Raw genomic sequence first — 14,671 nt, 5'->3', positions numbered from 1 at the left:
ACATTAGGTATGCCCCGTTCACGCTGCAGAGCTCAGCCGGCGAGCCGCAGTCGGCGCACTTGCAGACGACGTGAAAGTCCGTGCGAACTGCGACGGGTGGCTAGTGGCATATTTTCTTGTGCTTCGGTTTTTCTAAGTGAAGGGCGACACTTGCTTAAGCGAACCAGAAAGACGGTCTCACTCACTTCCAAACCAGAGAAGGTGATATTTTTATCGTGCTAGCTATTTTATCGTCTCGTATGAGCTATGTTATCGTCTCGCCGGTTCCCGCGAAGGTGATGTGCAGTGGAGCGGTCCGGCTGGTGGAATGTCTGTGCGTGACCGGTGATCCGGCGATAGGTGCCGCGGATGGTCGGTCGCGGGGTATCGGTCGCCGCATCTGGCACGCTGCCGGCCCAGTCGGCTGGCGATCCGCTGGCGATGTGGAGAGAGGGATGAACCGTTAGTCGTGCCAGCCTTGACGCCTATTTCCCACTCCCATCCGCGCAAGGGTCTGCTTTACCTTCGGCCGTGCACGGGTCTGATTCCACCTATCTGTCGTGTTCTGGTGTTTGCCGGTGGCCGTCCGTTTTGTTTATCACGCTATGCCCGTCCATTCCTTGCCCATCGTATGACCGCCCCTCTGTCCGTCTTTTGTGTGTCTTGCCCACCTTTCCGTCTGATCGTCTACCTGTTTGTGTCTAAGTGCTACCAGCGGCCGGACCATGCTCTGATCTGGTCTGCCTGACTGTGTTTATGTATCTGTGTGCCGGCAGCGACCTGTTCAGAGGCCAGTTTCACCAACAAAAATAGACGGCTGCGATTATTTTTTGACAAAACGATAGTCTCAAAATGTCATTTACTGCTGAAAATGCGAGTCGGTGACTTGAAAAATGTAGCAATCTAGCTTTCAAGTGCTGTATTATTTGGTCAGCAATTACTTTTTCACCTGTTAATAGGATTTATAGACTATCGTTTTGTCAAAAAAATAATCGCAACCGTCTATTTTTTGTTGGTGAAACTGGCCTCTGGTCTATCAAACCGTGTGTGTGTGTCTGTGTGTCGCCAGCGGCCGGACCATGGCCTGGATTATCTGACTGTGTTTGTGTGTCTGTGTGCCGGTATCGGCCTGTTTTGATCGGCCTGACCGTGTTTGTGTGTCTGTATGCCGGCAGCGGCCGGACCATGGTCTGCAGTATCTGACCGTGTTTGTGTCTGTGTACCGCCAGCGGCCGGACCATGGTCTGCAGTATCTGACCGTGTTTTGTGTGTCTGTGTATTGCCAGTGGCCGGACCATGGCCTGCAGAGTGCAGTATCTGACCATGTTTGTGCCCGTGTACCGCCAGCGGCCGGACCATGGCCTGCAGCGGCTGCCGGAGAACCTGCTGCTGTTTCGGCACGACCCGTCGGCGGCGGCCGTGCTGCAGCTCATCAACTCGGTCACCGACGTCACCACCAACAGCCTGGTGGAGATCGTCATCAGCGGTCAGTGCCTACTGCCTACCACATCCTCCTGCCTACCACAGTGCCCACCCGTGGGGATGTAGGACGGGTGTGTGACGTCTGCCCGTGTGGTTAGAACTGGTCTCATACCGTCTGCCTGTATGTATGGGTGGATGTGGTTGCTTACCGCATCCCTGTGAGCATTTAGCCTGGTTCCGCACAGTCAACCCGCCAGTCTGTATGGATGGATGCTGGTTTCGAATGTACCGTCTGCCCTGTGGCTGGATGGTGCGCCGCGCCGCGCCGTCTGCCTTGATGGTGCGCCGTCTGCCTGCCGTCTGCCTTGATGGTGCTCCGTACCGTCTCCCGTATGGCTGGATGGTGCACCGTACCGCCTTCCGTATGGCTGGGTGACGTTCCGTGCCGTCTTCCGTATGACTGTATCATGCACCGCGCTGCCTGCCGTCTGAGTGATGCACTGTGCCGTGCCGTTCCGCTGTGTGCCTGGATGCCGTCTCGGCTGCAGTTGCGCGCTGTCAATAGCGGCCGCTCGCTGCGCTGCGTGTGACGGCGTCATTACGAGCTGGCGGCCTTCCCCGCGGTTAATTAGCACCTTTTTCCGGTATGGTAGCAGCCGCATGCATTGTTGAGGCGCTCTGCGGGGCGGCGGCGCGCGGCGCAACGCTGCAGCGGCGGCTGTGTCTGTGCTGCTCTCTGGCCGCTCTGTCTCCGGCCGGCGGCTCCCGGCGCCGGTCCGTGGTCCGTCCGGCTCCCAGAGCCGGTCTGTGGTCTATCTTCCGTGGTCTGTGTCGCGCCGCCGAGCACTCGCACCGACCCGACTCCGCCCCGAGGCTGTACCGGCTCTGTGACCCATCGCCGACACACCAAAGACGCCCAAGCCATGGGTAAGGTGTCCTCTCCCGCAGCCAGCACAGTCAGAGCCCACCCAGTGCACCTGTTCCACAAACTCTGGCCTCTGCCCAGTCCCCCAGTCCCGACTGTGGCCTCTGCCCACTCCTCCACCAATCTCGACTGTAGCATTTGTCAAGTGCACCTGTCCCGACTGTAAACTCTGCCCAGTCGACCAATTTCGGCTGCAGCTTCTGCCTAGTCTATCACTTCACAGTGCAACTTTAATATCTACACCTACGTGATGTCCCCTGGAACGGCTCGGTTCTGCATGGTTGGAGGGGGCGGCTGCACGCGGCTGGTCCGCCGGAGCGGGGTGGGTCGACGGGTGGAGGGGGCGGCCGCACTCGGCTGGTCCGCCGGAGCGGGGTAGGTCGGCTGGCTGGCACCTCGAGCCCGTGGGAGCTGTCCCAGCTGTGTATTGTGACTGCCACAGTCTCCCCCGCGACCGAGCGCGTCCTGAGTCTTCCTGGAACGGCCGTTCGCACTGGGTGCCTCCCCCCCCTCCCCGACCGAGGGCCCTGCGCCCCACGATCGGTCGCCCCGTGCCGTTGCTGTCGGCCGCCCGCCTCGTGTCTTACACCCTCGACCCGACCGGCGACCGGTCACTGGCTGTTGTTCCCCTGCCACCAGTTGGAGTCGGTGACGGGTGACTTTGCGTTCGGATTTGACCGGCCCGTACACCGCGCGGTGGGCGTTTGCCTTAGTTGGAGTCCCAATTCCCAATTATGTTCTAGATTATCTCACCTAGAACCTAGTTTAGACATGAGTCTCAGAGAGGACGACACAGGCAGACGGGAGATCTCCATCACATGTAGCGCCAAGGTTAATGATGCACAATCATCTTTAGTGTAGAGTGTGGACGTTTGATGCCAAGGAGACACCTGGTTTTACGATGGAAGTGTGTTCGTTTCTGACGACTCTCAGTGGCGTCTAAAATGTCACCTCTCGCCCGGTCCAATCACTGTTTTGTTTTGTTTTTTCCGTCGGTAGCATACAGGTCGCCGATGACCACTGTAGTCCGGGCGCCCAAAAACCTCCCGGTAGCATACAGGGCGAATGTTTCGTGGGTTTGAGACTGTGTGATCGTGGAGACCGTGTCCCATCACTTGTGAACAACATGACTGTGTGGAAGTGGGGGACGGAGTCATTCACTACGAGCCGCCTGGTAACAGGGCTATGGGAGCTGCTGTGTGGAAGTGGGGGACGGAAGTCTTTCACTGTGAGCCGTCGGTTAGCAGGGCTGTGTGAGCTGCTGTGTGGATCTGGGGGACGGGGTCACTCACTGTGAGCCGTCGGTTAGCAGGGCGGTGTGAGCTGCTGTGTGGAAGCGGAGGACGGAGGAGCGTTCTGTGTGGCGGTCGGCGCGCTGGGACTGACCGAGCTGCTGGGTGAGAGGAGTAGGACGGGGTAATGCTCTGTGTCTGACAGCCAGGGCTGAGCCAGATGATGGGTGGAGGTTGGGGAAGAGTTAGCGCTCTGTGTGAACCGTCACCGCTGGGTTGAAATGGAGACGGTAATGGACCGTTCACTGTGACCGTCTGAGTAGCGAGGCTGAGTGACTGCTGGACGGACCTGGTGACGGTGTACCGTTCTTTGCGGCCCGCTCTGACCAAGCCGCCGCGTCTGCCGACAGCCACCATCACACAGCAGGCGGCGGCGGCGCTGGACGTACGGCCCCACGCGCTCTACATCCACTCGTACAAGTCGCCCACCTTCTGCGATCACTGCGGCGAGATGCTGTTTGGTCTGGTGCGGCAGGGACTCAAATGTGAAGGTGAGTCAGCCGGCGCGGCGGTCCGGCCCCGTCATCGGGTCACGGACAGCTCAATGCTGTCAATGTGCTGAAGGTCGATGTTAGTGATCTCCAGCATGCGATACATAGTTTGATATGGGGTCATCGTTGTAAGAAAATGCCATTTATCTGGACTTGGTGGATCGATGTGACGACTTTTGTGGTCAGCAGAACCGATACTTGCACCTCAGTACGTGTGCCCGATGTTGACCAGCGATTTCCGTTCGCGTTCCTCATAGTTCCTGGTCCGTAATTCGCATTGCGGATCGTTTTGAGAGTTTTTGGCGCACTACGGATCGGTCTGACGCGTGCCTTTTCTGCTGTCGGCAGGGTGCGGCAAGAACTTCCACAAGCGGTGCGCCATCAACGTGCCCAACAACTGCCTGCCGCGCGAGCGTCGGCGCAAATCGTCCTCATCCCACCTGCCGCAGTCGTCCTCCGTGACGTCACTCATCTCACACGCGTCCGAGGACTCGGTGAGGACCGCTTCCGTGTCTCCAGACCTGACCAAACTGACCCGACCCCGTGCTTGGCGAGGAGTCATTAATGGCCCTCCCGAGCTAGGCTGTCGTCATTATTCGTGACGGCGAGATGCAGCACTTTGGTTGCAGTGTGACGTTGCGCCGGCCGCTCCTTGTACGGCATTGGAAACAGAAGGTCTTGGAGTCTTGCAGCTGTCTGTTCAGCAACTGCCAGAGGGCCCTGGTGCTATGTACGGCAGCGTTCAGAGGACCCAGACCGTCTGTACGAAAGCCAACCGTTCTCCGCTGGTGCTCCCCCTGACCCGTGTTTCCGTCTGTCTGTTGTGCTTCCCTGACTCGTCTCCCCGTCTGTCTGTTGTGCTCCCCTGACCCGTCCCTCCGTCTGTCTGTCTGTTGTGCTCCCCCTGACCCGCCCCTCCGTCTGTCTGTTGTGCTCCCCTGACCCGTCCCCCGTCTGTCTGGTGCTCCCCCTGACCCGTCTCCCCGTCTACCTGTGGTGCTCCCCTGACCCCTCCTTCCGTCTACCTGTGGTGCTCCCCTGACCCGTCTCCCCGTCTACCTGTGGTGCTCCCCTGACCCCTCCTTCCGTCTACCTGTGGTGCTCCCCTGACCCGACGTCTCCCCGTCTACCTGTGGTGCTCCCCTGACCCCTCCTTCCGTCTACCTGTGGTGCTCCCCTGACCCGCCCCTCCTGTTATGCTCTCCCTGACCCGTCTCCCTGTCTGTCTGTTGTGGTCCCCCTGACCTGTCTCCCAGTATGTGGTGCTCCCCTGACCCCCCCCCCCCCCGTCTGTCTGTTGTGCTCCCCTGACCTGTCCCCCCGTCTGTATGTCTGTGTCAGCAGGGCACGGCCATGTCGATGCTGAACGGCAGCACAAAGTCCCGCTCGCCGTCGCTGTCCGGCCGGCCGCCATGGACAGAGCGCGAGATCGCCGGCCGCATCGGCATCCCGCACACGTTCGTCGTCCACTCGTACAAAAAGCCCACCAAGTGCATGCTATGCAACAAGCTGCTGGTCGGCGTGTACAAACAGGTATGGACGGGGCGGGGCTAGGTGTGGTGGCAGAGAATCGGCGGGGCAGGGGTGGACGGCAGCGCAGGGGAAGAGGTCGTCGGTGGTAGGAATGGGTCGACATGATCTTGAAGATGAGGTAGGAGGACGAGAGTTAGGGGATACGTTTGCGAATTGTCGGGAGTTGTGAAATAATTTTAGAAGTAAGACACTGCTTGCAGTCTCTAATGTTGGTTCATAGCTTTGAATACCTCCAAATCAAGTTACGTTGGCTTGCTTATCCGTTATCGTCGAGGGTGAAACGTATCGTCACAGTACCAAAATTCAGCTTGGACTTGGACTTGGACTTGGAGTGGCTATGGCTGTCTCCCTGTCAGGCTGATGGGAGCCCGTTGTCTGTTGGCCGCCGAGCTGAACTCAGCGTCTCTGCCGTCCGCCTCACAGGGTCTGCAGTGTCGCGACTGCAAGTACAACGTGCACAAGAAGTGCGCCGACCGCGTGCCGCACGCATGCACGGGCGACGCGCCGTCGGAGCCGGGCGCTCGCAGCCAGGAGGAGGACGCCAGCGACGCTGACTGCGAGCCAGACGCCGGCGAGCCGGACGAATCGGAGGAGGAGGAGACGGAGCCGGGCGGCTCGCCGACGGGCGGCCGGACCGGCGGCGGCGAGCCGCCCCCCGACCCGGCCGCCGACACAGACAAGGAGTCACTCTGCACGTGAGTGGAGAGACGCCCGGGTGGGGAGGGACGGGGCAGGGAGGCCGTCTGTGTGCTGCGGGCAGTCTGACTGTGGAAGGGAGAGGGTGTCTATCTGTGGTGTTTGCTCCTGTGTTTGTCTTCTAGTGAGTCGCGAAGAGGCAGATTATGCCGACAGTCTGATCTGGCTCTTCCAACAGTCTGTTCTGGCTGGAGCGCGCAGTCTGGAGTCTGGGCGGGTTCCCCGATACCCTGGACAGGTGCCCAGCGGTGGCCTTTTATTTTCAAACATTTGTAATTCGCGGTGAGGCGTGTTTACAGCCGGCGTTCCGGCCGGCAGAGTTTGGTGGCACGGGCTGCAACCGAATGGCACGGCTCGGGACGCGTTGAAACGGAGACGGGCTGGAACGGATTTGAATAATACGCATCGGATTGGGACGTAGACGGATGGGAACGGAATGGGACGAGCTGAGCGAAATGACGCCCGATTGCGACCAGTCACTATTGAGGAGAGTCAGATAGTGCCAAGCGAAGGCGGTGTTAAAACGGACGACTGCGACCATATTAATGGATGTGAGTCACCACTCACCGGGGAATGTAATTACGAGCGACCGAAGAACCAGTCTTCGCGGATTAGCGGAAAACGTGTGGCTGGCCGGCCGGCCGTGGTCACGCTTTTACGATGTTAATATCGCTGCGATCATGAGGCCGATTGACGAGCGGTCTGCTCAATTTGATAGTGTCATCACTTAGGCTTTATATCCAACTGCTTTTGGTGCGTCTGGGTGGCAGTAACGGCACGTACCGCGTGCCCATTGAGAGATGTTAAAAAGTTGTAAACAATCAATATTATTCCGCTAACAATAACACTGTAGTGGCCGGGGGCCGATTGCACTGTAACTTGTCCTGTCGGTGGGGACCCAGCGGGCGATTCATTTTACACCTTTTTGCACTCAAAATAGGCATCTTTTCATTCAATTTCGGCGAATTGCATTCAATTTTAGCGATCTCTCTATTCGAAGCAAATGAGAGATCGCTAAAATTGAATGCAATTCGCCGAAATTGAATGAAAAGATGCCTATTTTGAGTGCAAAAAGGTGTATATGCGTTACGGTAGGGCTCGTGAGCACGTGCAGAAATCGCCTATGTATCTAAAAGGCGGTTGGGTCATTTGCGCTCAAATATGGAAGGCTGGCTGGGACTGACTAGATGGGTGAGCCGCACAGCTTAGTTGAGATCTCACTTCGCACATGCGCTCGTGCAGTACCCAATACATAATGCGCTCGCTCGTTCGTCGCCCAAAAGGGGGTTACCACTTTATTTGTCAAGCTGTGCCCTGATTGTTCTCGCTCGTTCGTTGCCCACAAATCTTGTTACTGGCTTACAGAAGCTGGGCTCTGCACACGGTCTTGTATCGTTGTCACGCCGTTTTGAGGCCTGGAAGCGGTTCAATGCCATCTCTCGCCGCTGGCAGTATGAAGAGCGCCACTGTGTTTCGCTCGCTGCGCCTCTCGTCTGATAGATATGGGCGCGGCTCGCTCGCTCTCGCCTCGAGTGCGTATTGTCGGGAGTTGGCGCTGAAGAGGCCTCGTTTGAAGTGGCCGCGTCTCTGAACAGTAGCGCTTCCGATGGTGGGCGCGCGGCGCGCCGGTACTGGGACAGCGAGGAGGCAGCTCCTGCAGCGCCGCCGGTACTGGGACAGTGGGAGGCAGCTCCTGCAGCGCCCCCGGCACTGGGACAGTGGGAGGCAGCTTCTGCAGCGCCGCCGGTACTGGGACAGTGGGAGGCAGCTTCTGCAGCGCCGCCGGTACTGGGACAGTGGGGAGGCAGCTCCTGCAGCCGGTCTCCGGTACTGGGACAGTTGGAGGCAGCTCCTGCAGCGCCGCCGGTACTGCTGTGGGAGGGGACTCCGGCGGACGGTGGGTACCGGAGTGAGCGGACGACATCTCTCGGCCGTTTATGGTGATGAGCTGACGGACCAACCCCTCTGTTTCAGGAGCGAGTCGCAGAACATTCCCGTCCAGCGCCTGTTCCAGTCGGTGAAACACAAGAAGGCGCCGACGGTGACCATCAAGGAGGGGTGGCTGGAGCACTACACGGGCAGGAACCCCGAGGTAGGCGGCGCTTCACCGGGCCGGGGCGCGGGGCAGGATCTGTGGGCGGGGTACGGGCAGGTCCGAGTATTGTTGATTTTGTTTCATTGCTCTTCGGGTCAGGTCGTCCTACCGCCCACCGAAGCCCAAAGTCTGCCTGCCAGGCACGAACACGCACGTCATGATCTGGTGTGTCGGAACTCTGGACACACCCGGCTAAGTAGGCTTTTACTCCGAAGGACGAACCTTGACCCTTCGTCGCGCTCTATTTACAGAAAAAGCGTCACTTTTGGCGACTGGATACCAAATGCTGCACCCTCTACAACAACCACATGGACAGCAAGTTCTACAAGGAGATCGCGCTCTCCGAGATTCTGGCGATAGAGGCCAGCAAACCGAACGGTGAGTGGCGCCCAGCGCGCCGGACGGATGGGGAAGTGTGGGGCGGCCGGGAGAATAGAGGGACGGGCGACAGACTACAGGGGATGGGCGGGGAGCTAGATGGGACTGGTGGGAACTGCAGTTTGACAACCGGGGTATCGCAGACAACAGCTGGGAACTGCAGGGGACTGGCGGGAGACTGCAGGGAACTGCGGAGATAGTCGGGGAACTAGATGGGACGAATAAGTTTTGGTAGGGAAACTAGAAGGGATGAATTAGCAGGCATTCGTATTTGGTGCTGTTGTATCAAAAGGCAGAGCAGCCGGCAGTCGGATGTTCTGACTGGAACTACCCCCCCCCCCCCACCCCTCTCCGCCTCTGCAGACGACTCGTACTCATTCGAGCTGCGCACGGCCAACCTGGACTACTTTGTGCTGGAGCGTCCGGTGGCGGCACAGGGCCCGCCGCCGCCGGCCATCACCCTGCCTGACGGCACGGCGGTGGAGGCCGGCAGAGACTGGGAGCAGACGATCCGGCAGCTGATGCAGCCGCCGGGCGCTGCCGCCGCGCCGCCGCCGTCGGCCGCCCAGAGCGGCGCCGAGCGCGACACGGCCGAGCCCGACCCGTCCACCGACATCACCACCCTCTACCAGATCTACTCGGACGACGTGCTGGGCTCGGGCCAGTTCGGCATCGTCTACCGCGGCGTGCACCGCACCAGCGGCAGACAGGTGGCCATCAAGATGATCAACAAGCTGCGCTTCCCCAACAAACAGGAGACCCAGCTGAAGAACGAGGTGTCCATTCTGCAAACGGTCTCACACCCTGGAGTGGTGAGTGGCGCGCGTATAGACCGTTAGACCGCCCTCTGATAAGCTGTTCTCTCATACCTACTGGTCTCGCAGACTGCTCTCACACAAACTGCTCACATAGACTGTTTTCACACAGATCATCTTACAGACTGCTACTACAGCAGCTGAGGTCGCCAGCGGTGATGCGTGGCGCGCTTTACTTCCAGCTCATAAATGCAATAGATGTTTAGCCGTATATATCTGCTATGTGTCGGCTCATTATGTCCAATACGGCGATGAAAATGAGGGCTGTCCGCATATCAGTGCCCGGGCGGCTGCTTCCGGGTCCAGTGGGCGCTACCCTGAGCTTACACCGGTGACCGGCAGGCGGCGCACAGGTCTGATTGTGTGTAGTTACGCCGGTAACCGGTAGGCGGCGCGCAGGTCTGACGTGTAACTGCTCTGACGGCCGCCAGGTGGTGCTGGAGCGGATGTTCGAGACCCCGAACGAGGTGTTTGTCGTGATGGAGAAGATGGAGGGCGACATGCTCGAGATGATTCTCCAAGCCGAGAAGCTGTGCGAGCGGAAAACACGCTTCCTGATCACACAGGTAGGATTGTCGGCGGCCACGCCCTGTCCCCGTGGTGTGCACTAATCCCCCTGACCGCCAGTGCCCCGTGGTTGCCCCGTGGCATCTCCCGACTCTAGTCTCCCTCTAGGCTCTAACAGTACTCTGATCACCAGTCTCCTGTATTTGTATCCCCTAGCCGCCAGTCTGAGTGGTCATATGCATCAGTATTATATTTCTCTTAGGCTGAAATGAAATATAAAACCAGGAGAAACACGCACAGTGTAATATCTGCCTGTTCCGCCCCTACGCCGTCTTGTAGCTGAGTTTTGTGAACTGTTCCCTGGTCCGCTCGGCCCCCGCCCCTGCCGCCGTCCCCTGCCGCCGCCCCCTGCCGCTGTCCGTGGCACCCCCACCCTGCCATCGTCCCCTGTACCGTACGGTGGCCCCGCTCTGCCCCCGTTCGTGTGCGTCGGGTCTCCCCCGCCCTGCCGCCGTCCCGTCTGCCGCCCGTGACGCCGCCGGTGTCCCGCCCTCAGATCCTGGTGGCGCTCAAGTACCTGCACAGCCAGAACGTGGTGCACTGCGACCTGAAGCCAGAGAACGTGCTGCTGGCCTCCAAGGAGGAGTTCCCGCAGATCAAAATCTGCGACTTCGGCTACGCCAAGATCATCGGCGAGCGTTCGTTCCGCCGCTCGGTGGTCGGCACGCCCGCCTACCTCGGTCAGTCGCCGGCACGGCACGGCGCGTGTCGCGGGCGCGGGACCCGATACGGGCTCCATATCACGGTCATGGGTCGTGTCATAGTCACGGGACGCATCACGGTCACCATATTACCGTCACGTAAACCTTATGCTGTCACGGTTACGGGACACGTCACGGGTTCCATATCACGGTCACGGGTCGTGTCATAGTCACGGGACGCATCACGGTCACAATATTACCGTCACGTAAGCCTTATGCTGTCACGGTCACGGGACACGTCACGGGTTCCATATCACGGTCACAGAACGCACCACGATCATAGTATTACAGTCACGTTGACCTTGTACTGTCACAGTCACGGGACATGTTAGGGGCTCCATATCACGGTTACCATATCACGGTCACGGGAGACGTGTGACGGTCGCGATCAGCCCATCACGTGCTGCGGTAATCTGCGCTTCTCTGCGACGGCGCGTGCGTCGTTGGTTTCCTAATGCAGCGGTGAGCGCGGTGCCGATCCCGGAGATTATCACCGCTCAGGCGCCGCACCTCTCCCCCGGTACTCCCCCGGTGTGGTGTAATCACTCTGCTATCGCTCCAAACGTATTTGCCCTCATTCCATTGGAGATTTTTATAGGCTGTTCTTGCGTCACGAATCGGTGATCCCTGCGATTTAGCACTTCAGTGCTGACATCTCAAGTAGCTGGCAATGTTGACTTTGTCTGCCAGAGTTCGGCTCCAGGGGGGTCACATAGGCACTATCGCGTGGGGTCGCGGTGTGCCGCTGCGTCCTCCGCTCGCTATCGACGCCGTGTGGTACGCGGTGGGCAAACACTGCTCGGAGAGCTGGGTGACATCACCTCCACCGGCTCGAACGGTAGTAGTGTGTCGAAACCGGAAGGCACACTGCAGCGCGGTGCATGGGCGGGTCCCACCCCAGCTGCCGAGCGCCGACCGGCCGGCCGGGCCTATCCGCCGCCGACGGACCCTGGCGCTGGCTGAGACCGATACCCCACCCCCCCCCCCCCCCCTGACCCCCGGACCCGTCCCCGCCCGCAGCGCCCGAGGTCCTGCGCAATAAGGGCTACAACCGGTCGCTGGATATGTGGTCGGTGGGCATCATCATCTACGTCAGCCTGAGCGGCACGTTCCCCTTCCACGATGACGAGGACATCAACGACCAGATTCAGAACGCCGCCTTCATGTTCCCGCCGCACCCGTGGAAGAGCATCAGCCAGGAGGGTAGGTCGCCGACCGGCGGGTGCGAGTTACCCAGCTCTGGGCCTGCTGCTGCTCTGTCTCCCGTCTGTACCGTCCGCCGTCCGCTAGTTTCACAGCGCTTAGGGTGGAGTAAATTAACAAACTAAGTTCGCGTAGGACGCATGACGTTTACAAAGCCCAGTGGAGATAAATTACCGTGATGTGTATGTTTCCTGTCGTTATTCACGTCAGCCACTGGTTCCGTGTTCACTGTTCCATTCTTACCTTTGTCTGCTCATGTCTTCCCCAAACACCCTCCCGTTCTCCCAGCCGCTTCCCCCACTGTCCAGTGCCCCCCTCGCGCCCCTCCCTCTCCCCTGTCTCATTGTCTCCCCGCTGACAGCGCCCCTCCCTCTCCCCCCGGCAGCGATCGAGCTCATCAGCTGCCTGCTGCGGGTGAAGGCGCAGCGCCGCTTCACCGTTGACAAGAGCCTGATGCACGTCTGGCTGCAGGTATGTCGCCTCGCTGCTGTACCCCTTTTCCCCGACGGAACTCCTCCCCACGCTGTGTAGACACTGTGGAGAGGGCGCTTTCGTGAGCTCAGAGGATAATAGTCATCAGACGAACTGCATCGCAACAGCCGTGCTGGCTGACAGTTATTTGAACTCCTAGAAGCGATGTTTATTAGAGTCCCGAGGACGCCTGAAACATGATTCAGCCCGCTGTAGTCGGGCAGGCTTTCTTCATGCTTGTCGGCCAGTGCATTGAGTCACATTTGCAACGTATTTTCAACACATTGTGTCTTGGCTTGAATCAAGGAAGCATTCAGCTCGCTACTTTAAAATTGCTGTATGCAGCAAGAAATGTGGGAAAATTGATTTGGAATTGTTTAAGAAAGAAAAAAAACAGAAACCTGGCTTTTCTCGTCATTTTCTATATTTTTTTTTTTTTCGTTTTCGAACTTCGGATCTGCTGTAATTGGGCAAAATGGAAACTGGTATCACTAGCACTGTGTTTGTTTTCGGGTGTTTGTTCAGCTGCGGAAGTTTACACTGCACTGTGGCTGGCCGCGGCGCGCCGGTGCCAGTGCGCGGTGCGACACTGGTTCTGTTACGGTGTATGTGTGAGCTGGTGTGTACCGCGCCCCTCTAACCGCCCGCCCCGGCAGGACTTTGAGTGCTGGTCGGACCTGCGCGCGCTGGAGCGGCGGCTCGGCAAACGCTACCTGACGCACGAGTCGGACGACGCGCGCTGGCAGGCCTACCAGCGCCAATGGGCGGCCGGCGCCGCGCCGCCGCGCAACTGACTGCTCCGCCGCGCCGGCCGAGCACGTGCCGCGCGCCGCGCCGGCGTCCGGGGGCGCTGTGCGCCCGCCGAGCCGCGCCCGGCCCAGCCGAGGTATCTAACTGGATGCGTGAGTGAGTGATCAGTGGCGCCGTGACGATTGTGTGTCTGTGCGAGAGATTGGGCAGCCTGATGTTGGCGCGCAGTGAGAGGCGCCCTGCCTATATTTGTAAGAGAGCCGAGGCGATCTGCCTGTATTTGTAATGACGGGGGTTTACCCCGACCGGTGCTGCTGGAGGACCACGAACTGAGACGCCCGGCCAAACTGTACAGCCGATATGTGACGATGTGTAAGTACAGCTCGCCAAAATTTATAGCCGCAGCCGCGCGGCGGGCGCGGGCCCAGAGAGACCAAAAGTCTAGTTAGTTTGTGAGATGTGTATGCGCCGGCCGGGCTGATGTGGCGAGCGTTGGCCGCGGACTGTCGGCCGTCGGAGCGGCACGGGTGCGTTCACATTCCGTGGTGGTGGCCGGGTAGGGGTGTGTGGGGCGCGCCGCGGCCGCCGCCGGCCGCCGCGCCGGGCCGCCCCGGCCGGCCGGCTGTCTTCCTGCGGCTCGTGCGGCGGCCGGCGGCGGCGCGCGCCCCTCGGCCCAGCTGAAGTGCCTGGCACGCGCCGCCCCTGCCGGCGCTGGGCGGGCCGACGATGCAATGTGCTGGAGTGGCGGGCGCCGACGGCGGCTGGCCGGGCCTGGTCGCGCCCGTCCGGCCCGACTCGTGATAGCCGCCGCGCGCCGACCGGCACCGGCCGCCTGGCCGCCAACACCGTGTCTTTATGCATTCGCTTGTATATCGTTCCATTGAGGTGTGGGTGCGCGCACCGGGGCCGGCGCCGCAGCCCCGCGTCCGAGCGCCCGCACTCGGCTCGTGCTCGTTAAGTGGTTTGTAAGTGTTATCGGTCGTAATTCAATTTTATTATAATATACTCGTACTTGATATCGTGAATGTGGGACATGGTGAAATGCGTTATCGTAGCAGCTTTGGTGAGCTAGCGGGTGAGGAATTACGGGGCGTTTGTTCGGCTAGAGTACAGGGAAATCGTCTGGAATGAATCCGAATATCCGAATAGATAGATAGAATCCGAATAGGGGAACAAGTTTTGTGCTTTAGGTAGCACATGTCACCCCAGTCTAAAAATATTCCACCCAATGTTCGATGTCGCATACCAACCGCTTTAGAGCCACGAAGGCGCTCGAAATGGTAACTTCACTTCACTTCACTTCAGTATATTTTGGAAACGAAGAACAAGAAACATCGGAGAAAATAATCACGG

General features: G+C 59.4%; 1 protein-coding gene across 2 annotated transcripts in view; it reads left to right on the top strand.

Annotated features, from left to right (window-relative positions):
• LOC122368805 (serine/threonine-protein kinase D1-like) overlaps window positions 1-14,336 on the top strand; it is a 29,840-nt gene extending 15,504 nt beyond the window's left edge. Inside the window, exons 3-15 of one of the 2 annotated variants that reach the window (XM_043343057.1) lie at window positions 1,327-1,465; window positions 3,969-4,109; window positions 4,458-4,603; window positions 5,454-5,642; window positions 6,066-6,337; window positions 8,313-8,430; window positions 8,685-8,811; window positions 9,175-9,623; window positions 10,058-10,192; window positions 10,690-10,873; window positions 11,915-12,097; window positions 12,483-12,568; window positions 13,225-14,336. In XM_043343057.1, the coding sequence (XP_043198992.1) occupies window positions 1,327-1,465; window positions 3,969-4,109; window positions 4,458-4,603; window positions 5,454-5,642; window positions 6,066-6,337; window positions 8,313-8,430; window positions 8,685-8,811; window positions 9,175-9,623; window positions 10,058-10,192; window positions 10,690-10,873; window positions 11,915-12,097; window positions 12,483-12,568; window positions 13,225-13,362 (2,307 nt within the window). In that variant the 3' untranslated portion in view covers window positions 13,363-14,336. Of the gene's footprint in view, window positions 1-1,326; window positions 1,466-3,968; window positions 4,110-4,457; window positions 4,604-5,450; window positions 5,643-6,065; window positions 6,338-8,312; window positions 8,431-8,684; window positions 8,812-9,174; window positions 9,624-10,057; window positions 10,193-10,689; window positions 10,874-11,914; window positions 12,098-12,482; window positions 12,569-13,224 lie in introns of both variants that reach the window. The other variant, XM_043343056.1, reaches the window with a different exon arrangement.
• The last annotated feature ends 335 nt before the right edge of the window (window positions 14,337-14,671 follow it).

This window comes from Amphibalanus amphitrite, unplaced genomic scaffold (assembly GCF_019059575.1).
Source record: "Amphibalanus amphitrite isolate SeventyFive unplaced genomic scaffold, NRLGWU_Aamphi_draft 000977F_arrow, whole genome shotgun sequence".
Taxonomy (NCBI): domain Eukaryota; kingdom Metazoa; phylum Arthropoda; class Thecostraca; order Balanomorpha; family Balanidae; genus Amphibalanus; species Amphibalanus amphitrite.
This window is presented reverse-complemented; position numbering and strand designations above follow the sequence as displayed.